The following is a 15,130-nucleotide window of genomic DNA, read 5'->3' on the forward strand; positions in this document are numbered from 1 at the left end:
GTAATTCTCACATACAGCATCAAGACCGAAAGAAGTCAACTGTTCAGAACTATTCAGTGTACACACCTGCCCAGTCATGTCCGATACTAATAATTTACACTGTGGCAAGTGCACTGTCATTTCTGGTATGTGTATTTTCTAAAAGTAAACACGAAAAACGTAGGGCTGACATAGCTCGTCCAGATCGACCAATACGAGGATGAGAAACAAAAGCCTTTTCTTTTTGCGGCCTAACTCATAGAATATGTAACTTACCTCACATTCAAACTTTTATTCCAGAAGTCATACACAATTCCTCCTAAATTTGCTTATTTAAACAAAGTCTAACCAAAGTATGAAAATCTGAAAGAGCTACCAGGATTGGCAAGTATTGGCTAAAACCTTACACCATTGGAGAGCATATCAATGGTTGAATTTCGGCGTGAACGTGTTGTACATGTTACAGCAATGGAAAAGCGCAGGAAAACACGGAACGGGGATGGGAAAGAGTATGGAAAGGGTGTGGAAGATATCCTCACCTTTTAGTTTGTGAGTCAATAACGGTTGTTTCTGGAGGCCCATCGTTAAGCTTCCAATGCAATACACAGACTCCACTAGAAAACATACCGACAAAATACATACATGACACAGATCAAGAAGATATATAAAAAAATAACAATAATAATAAACATCAAAAGTAACATAAAAACTTAACATATCAAAAAATTAAGCATAAACAAAACAATTTGCAAAAGATCAGCAGCTTCTGAAAATGGGAAGCGATAAAGTGTACTCATGCAATTAACCCATATATTGTCATAGCAACAGGAACAGTGGAAATGTCATGCAATTTCACTTTGACTTTGTGCATGATGAAAAGCAAGGTTGACCTGAAGCGGTTTTGAGAAATACAGTGACAATATCTACAGAGGATTGTCAATCACCATGACAACCATCCATAACTTACCTATTTGACGTTGGATACTTTGTATCAGATCCATTGACTGAACAGAAAGTTTATGATACATAGAAATCTATGCTGTGATTGGTTGACAGAAAATAGTGTAACTAATTCTTGATACAAAATGTATAAAATGTACCGGTATCTTGTATCATGACATTGTAGAAAGGTCAATGAACTTCTGGAAAGTTCATCAGTTTCATGTTAATATTAATACTTACATGAGTTAATGGAAAACAGCATGGATATTTACATGGTTTTAGATGTTACTGTCATTTTTAAATATTTTATATTTTGATAATGTTGAGAAAACTGAGGGGTACTTCAAAAGCAAACCACAAGCACAGAGTTACTGTAATGGTTTATGCCATTCCTTCGATGTCATATCTCAAACAACAAATGTCAAATGTTATCTATGTCAATACAAAGTTGAATTACTGCAATCTATATCACTGTATATTAAATAACTTAAATATTTCTAAAATGTGTGCCTGGTGAATGACAAAGAGATATAAATTCATGATAAGAAACATTTCATTGTTACATGATTTGTATCCAGTTTGTAAAATATAATCATGTATTTCACAAAGTAAACCTTCACTAAACATTACTTCATGCCAAGGGTCAGCTGAAGTCAATAAATAGTGACACAATGACATTATGAGGTTACTGTGTATACTGCCATCTAGAGTCTATTTGTGGAGATGTTTGAATAACTCAAACAACAAGACCTTACCTGCTGTGTCTGTGCACAGTGGATGGGGACAAACAGACTTACAACAAGTATTGCATTTGATCAAAATTTGGGAAAAAAGTCCAACATACTGAACAATTACTTTTTGGATGCCTTTCAATTTACAAAATGATTTGTTAATATTATCAAAACAACAAAAGAATAAATCATATTTTCTAAATAATATATAATATTATTTCATTCAAAGGTTTGGTTTAGACGTTCAATTCAACAGCTAGTCTAGAGATCATCACATACATTCTTCACCTCCATCAGTATCTGCTTTACCAAATTTTTTATCTCAAACGCACAAATAGTTCTGTTGTAAAGTTCTACTTCTTAGAAAAAAGAGATTTTTTCTGTGGGTCAGTCTGTATCATATACTGTACGGATAATAGCAACAATGTGAATTTAAATGACCAATTTTAGTACCAGAAAATTGAACACTTTTGCAGAAAAGCTGATGAAAGTGAAGATCATGTTACCATTTTGTCTATGATCAAACTAACCTGAGTACTCGGTCTGATAAATGACGCTGTCCCAGAATGCTGTTGGTTGATGATTTATTGTTCAGAGCAAGTTTCTCTGCAGCTGCTATCGGACAACCAGACAAACTGTAACAACGTTAAACATCAAGAAAAACAAGAAAAATCAATCATCACATGATAATACAAAGCAAACTTTCAAATTTTAAGGATGAAATTGAGCATAATGAATTGTTTTATGAATGTTATCTACGGTTTCCGTCAGTGATGCCAAAATCATATAAAAGGGCAAAAAGTTGTAACTTTTGATTTTTTTTCATTATTTTTGTTTTGTGTGTCAATTACACGATCTTGTTCTACTCCCAAAGCATAATGAAACATCTACCATTTAGCCTGTCAACTTAGTGTCTATATGTGCAAAATGCACTCTTATTGTTTACATTTGAATTCTAGTCCGGACCAGAATTCTCTTGTCAACAATAACAACGCACATATACAGGATGCATTGATAAGCTGGATACAGTATGTCTAATAATACTTTGGGAAGCAGAATAATAAACTGTCATTGACATTAAAAACAAAAATAACTGGAAAAATCAAAAGGTACAGCTGCTAGCACTTTGGTGTCCCTACCATGCATCATTCCACTTTGTAAGATGTCATTTTTGCAAAACATGGCTGCATGGTCAATATTTGTCAGAACGTACCAAAATATACCTGACATTTTAGGTCAACAATGTTCATATTTCTACAAAAGATTATCTTGCAGAGAATATGTAAAAGAAGACAATACTGTGATAATATGTAACATCAATTCAATATCAGGAAACCATGACAACATATAATCTACTGGCTTTTCTTCAAAGTCTGTTGTGTAATTTTTGCAATTTTTTTCCTGATGTATAACCAGCATGAAATTTCCAGACAATAAGTGAAGTGAAATACAGAATTTTACATGGAGCATTTTTGAAAGTTAAACTTTTTGAAATGAAACATGAAAGAACTTTAAGTTGTTTTCTAATATCAAGAGATTACTGAGTAGACCTATCACTGCCAACCTTCTATGTGAGTTTCTGTTACTGTTAACATGTCCTCTTCCGGTACATCCTACTGTCGGACACCTAGAATACAAACACCACAGAAAATTAACCTTCATGACACTGTGTGGCTTCATTCTGACAAATATCTAAAATCAGTTACTTACAGTGCACCTACCCACAATGCTCTACTTTTAACAATGACAATTGACCTATTATGGTGAAGAATGAATTCAAAACTACAAAATGACATGAAGGTTAATCGATGTGAGCTAAACTTGACTGCTGTTGATCTGCAATTCTGACTGAAGTCCTGAAAGCTGACACTGAGTTGAACGAAAACATGTCACTGAACCCTTGCAAGCTGTACTATGATTAAATATCAGTAAGTTAAGGAGTTATCATGCGCAGACTTGATATCAGAGAGTTAAGGGGTCATCATATGCAGTTATAGCTATGGTCAGTCTACGAACTTGAGAAGGAATCTACATTGGGATATTACAATGACATCATCTTGAAAAACTTTAGAATAGAGGGATATTCCTCCTCTGGTACGCTAACAGTCTTAAGTCATGTATGAAACTCTTCATTTACATCTGAGCATTTAATACCCAGCACTTTATCTGAACACTGAGAAAAAGTACAAAATTGCATATTAATATTGAGTTCTATTTTCTCAAATGATTACTCAAGCTTGCAAACACATTTATGATGCATCTAAGAATGTGGATCTACCTAAGAACAATTATAACTAATCTGTTTTGAGAGCTGGACTATCAGGTCTTTGTTGGCTTCTTCCCTGTACTAACTAAAAACACCTTATCCTAAATACCCTACGGAAATACTTGGTAAAGCCTGTGTATGAATGTGAATATCCTGCTGGGAAAAGATGTGTAGTTACTAAAATGACATGTGTGCTGTGAAAACTTGCTGCCGTATATTTACAATTAAAACTGGATTCCTTTCCATTTAAGCTGTGCATAATTATTTTTTTCGACTATCAACGTTCCTGCTAAAGACGAAAACTAGGTTAGGTGTGTTACTGCTTCTAGTCACTAGAACGCTACATTGCCTCAACAGTTGACATGACCGCACCGTAAATGTTGACATACTGCAGTCTATACTCTTTGACATTTGATGTTAGGATGAAATGACTCTACACAACTACTATGTCACTGGACACATCACACTGTATGATAGTATACATTGCCTTATCACGGTAGACACTCAGTCAAGACATGGCTACAACACTACACACACTGCCTGCTGGCAAAATAAGTGATGTTGATGGTTGCTCTGTTGATATACCTGACAGCACAATACTTAGTTACAATTGACAGTGCATGGCATGACATTACCCTACACACAGCATTCTTAACACTACATGCAGTCTGGGTCAGGAAGGTGAGTTGCAAGCTGTTACATTAATGTGCATGACACTACAACAATAAGTTACCGTAGACAACATGACAATAGACATTATGATGCTAGATTTCACTCCACACTACTGTGTTGTTATCTACACTACTCCAACACTACTGTGTTGTTATCTACACTACTCCAACACTACTTCCTTGGCTAAACCCCTTCATTTACAACAACAAATGTGTTACTTTCTACAAGTCTTTCCTGGCCTACTGTGCAGTGCAAATGATCTGGAACTGATGAAATTAGAATTATTGTGTATACATACTTCAATACATGGTCATGTTGAGCCAGTACTGAAAGAGAAAATGACGTGAAAAAATCATTAAATGGTTAATGTTAATGAGATGTAACATGTCCATTGTCAACAACTGATTAAACTCATTACATGTAATTTACTTAAGTTGAGACCGGACTAAAATAACTGTCGTAAAATATTTGAAAATAAGATACTTCGGATAATTTATTCCCAACATTATCTGGTTTTATTGACGCATTCTGAGTCAAGACATTTATAATAAGTGGAAAAGCCAAGGTACATCGAAGATCCATGCTGTAACACACACACACACACACACACACACACACACACACACACAATATCATTATCTGGTCAAGTCAGTCAAAATCACCATGGTTACATGACTTAGCGATGCAAGTGTTAAAATCACATTTATGTACACATCTTAGAGGTCTTCTAATGGTCAAATTGGCCACAATGTGTTTTATAAAACATCTTATACCATTGTGTTTTTAACTAACTTGACCCGAAACCCATAGATGGAACCAGACAGAAAAAAGAGCTACATTCCCATTGGATTAAATTACACTGGATTTTAACTACAATGCTGGCAATACAGTAGTGTTTACATATTTTATGATCTCAGAGGCATGTCAGTTTGTGAATAGTCTCATCTTACAATATTAAATTTCACAGTATTTACTTTATTGGAATACAAAGACAGGAATACAAAGACAGGGCTGTAAAAGTGGAAACAAAAGTTGCTCACTTTTGGCAGTGAGAGTACTCAGTAATGGGCCACTGTTCAGACATTTTCAATGATCTACTTTTGTTGATCTTACATTTTACATATAGCTTTTACTTAACCTTGAATTTGATTGATACAAAATATTCAATGTTTTAAGTGATTCATATTTTTATAATATGGAGTACGCATTACAAAGAGCACTCGCCAAAATTTTACATCGGCAGGATTTCATTGTGGAAGAGTATCATCTATACAACATATTTTTCACTGCGATTACTCTAGAGAAAAGAAGTAAAGATTGAAACATGCTTTTTAGCACTACACACAAAAAGGCTCTTACAAAGACCACATCAAAATACCATTGTTCCCAAATACAACGAGATAGCACTTACACTCTGGGGGTATTTTGTCTTTGTGCGGGCAACCAGACAAACTGTGGGCAGAAATTAACATAAAAGCTATTAAGATAAGATAAAACTTTATTAAATCCCTAAAAGGGCAATTTGAATGCCTGCTTGACGAACGATACAAAAATAAATACAAAGTCAAAAAGCACAAAAAAACAAGACATGAAAGCGAAAAAACAGAGACACAAAGAACATGGCCGTTAATTTCCACGATTAAAATTTGCGTTAAAAAGACTGACAGCTTGTGGAATAAAAGAGTTTGCGTAACGCTGGGTACGGGCTACCGGTGGCCTAAGTCTGCCACTTCTAACAATGCGTTTATCGACCAAGTCGTGATGTAGAGGATGAGTCTCATCGGTCAGAGTTAGTGTTAATTTCTTATCAAGTCGATCATGGTAGATAAGGTCGACTTGTCGCTGTGAATTTCCGATGATTGTTTCCACCTTTTTTATGATTTTGTCAAGCCTAGCTTTCTCTTGCTTTGAGATGTTACAACTCCAACAGACAATACAATAACTTAAAACACTGCTGATAACGGCATTGTAAAATGCAGACAGGATCTCTTTCCTTACATTAAAAGACCTTAATTTTCGAAGACAATACATACGGGAATAAGCTTTTTCAACATTGCTTCAACATGAAAACGCCAGCATAATATACTATCAATAGTGATACCCAGGTACTCATAAGTCACAACTCTGCAAACATTTACACCTTTTATAACAACTGGGTCAGGCTCAATGGCTGCTTACGAAAATCAATTAACATTTCCTTCGTCTTATTAACATTCAAAACCAAGTAATTTCTATCACAATAGTTGACAAAGCTATTACTCATAAATCGGTAGCTTCATGAATATTTAACAGCATGGTTGACTTTCCCTGACAACCATCCCATAATATTTGGTATAAGTACCTTCACACTGTTCAGGGTTACTGACATTTGAGAATTAGCTGCATTGTGTCAATAACCATAACTGTTTCAATTTCTTGCATCATTGGTTTCACCGTGTCTTTCTCTACATCACAAACTATTTTCTCTCCATTTTTTCTACCATAACTTAACATCTTTTATATATCCGAACTCTTTAATGTTGTCAAAACTACACATACAATCACTCAAACTGATTGCAATTTTGAATCTTTCTTTCAAAACAATTGCTGTTTTGTTGGCAAGAGCAGAAGCTCAATACGATACACACTGAGGTTTTTCACACCAAAGAAAGCAGAGGAACTGGAGGACATATTGTATGGGTACTGTGCTGGATTGTGACAAAGAAACAGGATTAACACAATCTGTCGTTTTACGACTTATCCGGACACCAAACTTGCTAATTACCCAGCAACTTCGCTGATGATATTGAGACTTTGATCGGTAATTACCAAAGCACTTCGGTAATTCACCTCAAACTTGATACTTGATCTGGCTGCATGAGTGCTCCATGGGGTACACAATGTGTATACAAAGTCACTGATAAGTATCATACTAGTGCCATAAACTAATTTGTGACCAGGGGTTGGCATTCCACTGAACAGCATTCCTCAGTAGAACCAACATATGTACATGTGTGCTGTTCATCTGTGTAACATGTAAACTCAACTACGGAGAGGTTAGGAGAGTATAATGGGTCGTTAGAGTTTGTGAAATTAGTTTTCAGAGCAGAAAAACTATTAGTAACGTTAAAACAAGCTGACATTGGAATTCCTGTTACAGCATTGTGAGGAAAATCCTACATTATCCAGTTTATTTATAAACCTATGACCCTCCATCTCCATCACCTATTATAGTCCCACTCCACGCATCCACCATTGGTTTACCTCCTCTAAAACCTACAGTTTCATTCGTTTGAAGCAATTATCCTTTCATCTGTGAAGAGTTTTTACCAGTGACTATTACAACTTTCACTGCCAGTCGTTGTTTTCATAAGATGCAGACCATTTGATACTGAGTACACTGAGTTGCAGGCAATGCAGATGCCACTTCACATTTCACACTGTGCTGTTGATCGGCAAAGTACAAGACATCTTTGTTTCACTTTTTTTTATTTCAAGATATGATTCATGTGAAAATTTTACCAAATGTCACTGATGGGATGGTGATTTCAATTTCATTTGATGCAGGGATATGAAATACTGTGTTAGTTTAGCTCGGAATCGTTGCTGAGTTTTGCTGCCTTTTGGTAATGGTTGTCTATCAGCATAAATGTGATCGAGGAATGCCAGTTCATGGAGATAGAGAGATTGAAAATCTTTTCTGTATTCCAACTTCCTTTACAATTTCTTCAGGTGTAAGTCGATTTAGGCAAGTGATTGAAAGTTTGAGTGGTGTTCAATAATTGTGCCTAAATCAGTACAAATTGAGCAGAAAAAGTATTTAAGTAGGACTGTTCAATCAGATATGATGTCCATTGAAGTTCCAGAAATCTCTTTTAGTGCAGTTGCAAGTTGTATTTGTCCTGTGCCATTTTCATCACTTTGTTCAGCAATTTTCTGTATGGGTACACAAACTCATGTCTCAAATTGGTTATGCTATCACTGTATGCACTGAGATGTCGGCGTCTGTGTTTACACTTTGCCACCCATGGAGTTACTGCAGCCAGATCAAGTATCAAGTTTGAGGTGAATTACCAAAGTGCTTTGGTAATTACTGATCAAAGTCTCAATATCATCAGCGAAGTTGCTGGGTAATTAGCAAGTTTGGTGTCCGGATAAGTCGTAAAACCACTGTAACACAATATGGTATACGCACACACATACTGGGATATCAGAGACAGTAGAGACATGATAAGCCATGGAAAATGAACACACCGACACCAGCTGTCACCATGAAATCATAAATTCATACTTGGTGTCAGAGTAACAGTGGTCAAAAGTGTTGCCAGACAGATAAAATCCTCACTTGCAAGTAAAGTTAATTATGATTATTTAATATGAAAAATAAACACAGAAAACTAACTTTGCACGCTAAAAATATTGAATGTTGATTTCACAAATAATGATAGCCAAGTCACATTATTCATTGCCCCCTCAATATATAACCTTCTCTCCCCCCCAACCCAATACAGTGAGATTTTGGTATCTTCCAAAAATCGAAAAGACATAACATTTTACCAAAGACAAATGATAATGTTGAGTATTGCATTATCAGAACATATGAGTTTCTAGGCTAAAGTGCACAATGTCAACACACCTAATTGACATCATTGAAAGCAACAGAGATCACCTTTGTCACATTCATCTAGGTTGACTTTTTATAGAATTGTACAGTTACAATGGTAGGATGTTATTTCAAAAGAGTAAAATTCACCAATCAAAAAGCACACATCATGAGGTGTATAACAGAAGTATATCATGGCAGTTTAACTCTTCATTAGTTGGCAGAAATAATGAATCAAAATAATTAAAATGTCAAACAGAAAGATCATGGACATATTTAACAATTTACCAAATCAGAACAATTGCAGTAAGTTCTTTTTTATTTTCTACTGGAAGGACTTCAAATTGTTTTCATGAGAATGACTGATCCCTGTAGATGTGACTCAAATACAAGTTATTCAATGATAAAAAATCCTTACTTTTACATTGTATTTGAAGTCTTCAACATTCATCGGTTTCATAACTTTGAATAAATTTTGCATATTTTCGCAAGGTATGCCGATAAAAGATTTCATTATTACTGGGAAAACATATGTGACCTTTCACCCCATTTCCTACAAAGACATTTAACTTTGTTGAAGACTACCACAGAATTTCACCATATTTTAGTCACAAGAGGTTAATGCCCATCATAGATACTGAAATACCGGTTCTTTTTTATGAAAATTTAATAAGTCACTTCCATCAAGTTAAAATCTATCATTTGTTCAATAAACAAAGTGATATCAAACAAAGTTCAGAGTTACACATTTAAAATTCTCTGTGCCAAATACAAGAGTTTTTGACTCCGAATTTTCAGTTGTATTTCAGAGTGAAACCTAAAAAGTTGAAAGTTTTTATGGTTGAACAAAATGCATAATAGTAATCTATGGTTGGAATCTCTGACAAGTATGAGGGCTAAACCATTACCCTCAGGGGGTGGTATCTTAAGGGAGGGGGTGTTAAAAAACGGATAAAATCTACAGAGCTAAATTGCTGCAACATTTTTTTCCAGCCAGATATTAACAAGAGGTTTGGTGAAGAACTTGAAATATGGGGAAAATAATATGTTGTGCAAAACCTGAAAAAAATAATTTGTCAAAATTTTGAAAGGTGAAAAATAAATTGCACTATGGCATTCTGATCACCCCAATCTAATGGTGCATTCAGTAGACTATTACTAGTAATACATTTCCATAGCTAAACAAATCATCGTTGATGACACAGTCCCCACTTGTTAAAGGGTACTTTACTTACAAGTCCTCAGAGAGGATAGAGTCCTCTTCATAATTAGGTCTGTGATAAAAATACTGTGATACAGATGGCACTCAATGGCCAAGAATGAGTTCCATGGTGGTGAAAACATAAAACCAATGTAGGCCGCCATCCTAATTACAAAAGGTCATTAAATGAGTCAATTAGGAATTAATCGACAGGACGTTTCCAAACATTTTGCATACAATCCTAACACTAACAGATTATAACCGGAACCGTATTTCATAAAGTTTCATGCACTATTTACAACACTATGAGATAAACATCTGTATCAAGTTTCATCAAATTTGAAGCAGTATTTGTGGATATATCACTCTAATTAGGAAAGTTCATTACATATGCAATGACAAGTTAATTAAAGTGACACTGAATAAATGTCTTTTTCACTGTTAAAGCAATGTGAGCTTAACACTTTCACCGCGGGAGGGCGCATTCTGCGCCAACGGCCAGACTGCGGGAGGCGCGTAAACGCGCCAAGAACGTACGCGTTATTTGCATTCTATATACGTTGGCTTTGTTTGCTCTACATCATGTTTGTTGACTATTTCCTCAAGCCTAGCGTAGTATACGAGGTAGAGGTCAAACCTAGATGAGCATGCGCGCCAAATTTGTAAACAAATGCCGCCATATTCGGTCATTTCGGCCGTGATTTGTAGGGATCGTGTGATCGTTTGTTGTTTTCTCTCAGAGGGTATTTAAAAATGGCGATGCGGGCACAGTTTAACACTGACAAAGCCCTTGAGCATGTTTTTCTATACACTAATAGTGGAATTGTCACTGATCTTGAAACTGAACTCGACTAGATGGCGGAAGTCAAATTTCAAATTACAACTTTAATACAGAACTTGAATATGTTACCAAACCAGTTGAGCAAACACAGAGATCGCAAGCAAGACACTGACAGGAAGGTAGGCAATCTGAGCATGCGACAAAGTGCGACAAAGGACCGATGACTGACATCACAAACGTCGAAGGGGTATCCTGTGGATGTTGTACGACATCAGTCTATCAATGACAATTACACATCGGACTTGCTACCAGTATATAAGCTTAAATTGAACATAGCTCTCTTTTGAAGGTCAGATGATACCTGTTGTTCGAAGATAAACCTGTAATAAATATGCATATTAATCTCATTTACGTGGAATATGTTTTAGCGTATGTGTTCCTCCTACTGAATGTGAGTTTATAAAACGTAAGTGGTAATTTTTTAAAGTGTTACGCCAAGCAAAATACATTTATATATTGAAATAACAAAAAATGCAACATTTTTTGAATTTTTTGTAAAATCCAATATGGCCGCCATGATCACGTGATCTTCAAGGCGTGTCACATGACCTTTTGTGCATTTTTATGATGCTCTGTCATATTGCAATACTCACTGAAAAAATTGTCCCGAATACTCAAATAATTACAAAGATATAGCACATGCATGTAAATCAATATTTATAAGGCCATATACCCATAGAAAACTACGCACAGGAATGCACGTATAAAATTAATTACGCAGTGAAAGTGTTAACATCTGTACCAAGATTCATGAAATTTGATGCAGTATTCTTGACATATCAGCCTAATTACAAAAACTTCAGTAATTGACATGATACTGCTACATGCCGTGAAACAAATTAATGTGCATATGTATGAAATAGGTCAATGTCCTTGTACCAACTTTGAATGATACTGGTGGAAATATGTCTGAGTTATGGCTCTGTACATGAAAAAATCGTAACAAAATCGCCGCCACGCAGCCATATTTGATCTTACTGTCTAAAAAATCAACATGCATATGTATGACATAAGTCAATGTCAATGTACCAACTTTGAATAAAATCAGTTGAGACTTGCCAGAGTTATGGCTCTCGACATGAAAAAAAACATAACAAAATGGCCACCATGTGGCCATATTGGATCATATCGTGAAACAAATAGACGTACATATGTATAACATAAGTCAATGTCCTTGTACCAACTTTGAATAAATTCGCTTGATACATGTCTGAGTTATGGCTCCATACATGAAAAAATCGTACAAAATGGCCGCCACCGCGGCCATATTGGATCTTATCACAAAACAAATCAATGTGCATATGTATGACATAGGTCAATGTCCTTGTACCAAGTTTGAATAAAATTGGTTGAGACGTGCCCGAGTTTTGGCTAAGGACATGAAAAAATTGTAACAAAATAGCTGCCATGCGGCCATATTGGATCATACCATCAAACGAATTGACGTGCATGTGTATGACATAGGTTAATGTCCTTGTACCAACTTTCAAAAAATTGGTTGAGATATGCCTGAGTTATGGCTCCGTACATGAAAAAAATAGTAACAAAATGGCCGCACGGCAGCCATATTGGATTGTATCACAAAACAAATGGACGTGCATATGTACGACATATGTATGACATATGAAGTAATTTTTGAATGCAATTGCTCCAGGCATCTCTGAGATATCTGGGTGAACGGACGCACGGACGCACGGACATGACCAAACCTATAAGTCTGAGTTGGCAAAGTAAACACCATCACCATAAAAGTCACCATTTTTAGAACTGTATTTTATCGGGCAATAAAAGCAGAACAAAACGGCAACCTATTCATCATCAGAGCGAATATCAACGACATCAGTAACCTACACATCTGTTTTTCTGGACTTATTCAATAAAAGTTTGAAATGGCATTATGATATCAATATAAATCATTGTAAATTACCTCCTAGAATTCAAAGTGGACATTTTTGAGCACTCATATTTAAAATACTTGAAGGACCAGAACTCTTCGTTAAAACTCATTACAGTCCACTTTTCACGAGAGAAACCCTCATTTGACACATGGCAATTTAAAATTTTGTAATAACCACTGTTACAACTCACTCAAAAGCCCAACATGACAGAAATCTCATGGCATTACTTCAGACTGTTTCAATACTTTTAGCACAAAGCAAAAATTACATTTTGAGATGATATTTTCAGAATAGAGGATGTTTTTAGCTGGGATTCCAAAAAAGTTGAGGGTAGGACAACTGGGATGCAATTCTGTTTAGCCGACTGATTCAGGTTGTGTACTTATCCATCACAGAGAAAAGTGAGTGTTGTCTGAAATATCACAATCTTACTTTCTGAAAGAAAATGTCACACATAATTTTGTCCTTGGTAATGTATCAATAAATTTCCAGTTTGAAGAATGATTACATTGATAAAAGTTGACAGATAAGACAGATAATGATAGGGAGATGATAACACAGAGAGAGATATAATGAGACAGAAAGCGATGGGTACACAGAAAACACACCATGACACAATCACAATAAAGCTCTTTTCATGAATCATAAAATATCTACCAAAAAATCCACAATTCTTTTGTAAAGAAAGAAATGGTGACAGCATTCACAACAATAAATGTATAAGCTCACTAAGATGATTATTAATTTATAACAAAGTGATTTCATGTGTTAACATTTGATTGCATTGACTAACATCTTTCATTCTCAATTTAACATTTGCTGTGCATTTTTGACAAAGATCCCAGACTTAAGGACTTACTGACTATATTTAGAGATCTTACCTGCGATGGTGAGAATACAATCCTGTCACGTGACCTAAACCATTACATCCTGGTGTCGGACATTTACTTTCTTTGGCCTCTCCTGGGGTCAAAGGTGGTGGCGGTAACTGGGATGTTGCCTGTGAACTTGATGTCCTGTTGATGGTGGATGACCCTTCAACTGGAAAACGAAAGAACAAGTTTTGTCATTGTCATGAATGGCTGCCATAGGTAGTTTGGTTTTTCATAAATTCAGATCTTTTCATGTTACTCATCAACGTGAACTACCTCTGTGCCTGCTGAAATAAACAAAAACACTAAAAAACCTGAACATCCCACAGAATGAGCTTGATTTGATGCTAATTTAACAAGTCAGGCACTGCCTAGCAACAACTGAGGACACACAGACATACCTTCCATAAAATGACAATAGTGCACTGACTAGACACACTTTCCCTAAACCATCAAACACATGTCTGGACATGCTCCTTAAAAATCATGAAAGAAATACGAAAATTTTTCAGTGTAACTCATCCATGGCAGGTTCAACGGAAAGCACAAACCACGTGCTATGTTAGAAGGCAGCTTGTGTGGCCTGGAACTGATAACTTAGTGCTGTTATTTTTGTTGATGTATATAGACACAAAAATATAAGGGTTATCCTACTGTAGCTGGATTTAATGACAATCTATTTTAAAAAGACATCTCATTGAAAAGTAAAAAAAGTTTCCGTGTATTTGGTAAAAATAGCAAATTCAACAACTGTAATTACATTGTCATGGTGATCTCATTTGGCAATTAGAGATGAAAAAACTGCCAGAGAATTGTAAATACATTAAAGCCCCAGTATTTGTAACTTTTAACCTTTTTTTTTATGTTCGAAATTACATGTTATTCTCTTACATCCATCGTGAAATGTTGTTCAGTAAAGAAATAAGCCAAATTTGTGCTCCTGTAGTGACATACAAACGCTAAATATTGCCCGATCGAGTTGGATTGCCGCGCGGGTTTGTTGACAAATTGTAGGCTGTGCACGTGACCGAGAACGCCGATACTGATGACATCATCGACCCTGCAACATTCTGGGGCCTTGCCATGCCACGCCACACTGCCGGGTAATCGCCCATGGTCGCCGGCTGAATGACCTGCGAATGGTTT

At 35.8% G+C, this 15,130-nt stretch overlaps 2 protein-coding genes across 22 annotated transcripts in view; both read right to left on the bottom strand.

The window, feature by feature from the left end:
• Positions 1–15,130, bottom strand: part of LOC139133942 (lethal(3)malignant brain tumor-like protein 4) — a 229,622-nt gene that overhangs the window by 102,431 nt on the left and 112,061 nt on the right. The window lies entirely within an intron of this gene.
• Positions 1–15,130, bottom strand: part of LOC139133940 (myelin transcription factor 1-like) — a 72,144-nt gene that overhangs the window by 15,677 nt on the left and 41,337 nt on the right. For 11 of the 21 annotated variants that reach the window (XM_070700750.1, XM_070700740.1, XM_070700739.1 and 8 more), the window contains 6 exons: positions 13,994–14,153; positions 6,002–6,042; positions 4,889–4,916; positions 3,217–3,279; positions 2,183–2,287; positions 519–593 (listed from right to left, as the gene is read on the bottom strand). In XM_070700750.1, the coding sequence (XP_070556851.1) occupies positions 519–593; positions 2,183–2,287; positions 3,217–3,279; positions 4,889–4,916; positions 6,002–6,042; positions 13,994–14,153 (472 nt within the window). The remainder of the gene's footprint in view (positions 1–518; positions 594–2,182; positions 2,288–3,216; positions 3,280–4,888; positions 4,917–6,001; positions 6,043–13,993; positions 14,154–15,130) is intronic. The other 10 variants (XM_070700751.1, XM_070700755.1, XM_070700752.1 and 7 more) reach the window with 1 other exon arrangement.

Source organism: Ptychodera flava, chromosome 5 (genome assembly GCF_041260155.1).
Source record: "Ptychodera flava strain L36383 chromosome 5, AS_Pfla_20210202, whole genome shotgun sequence".
In the NCBI taxonomy this organism is placed as follows: Eukaryota; Metazoa; Hemichordata; class Enteropneusta; family Ptychoderidae; genus Ptychodera; species Ptychodera flava.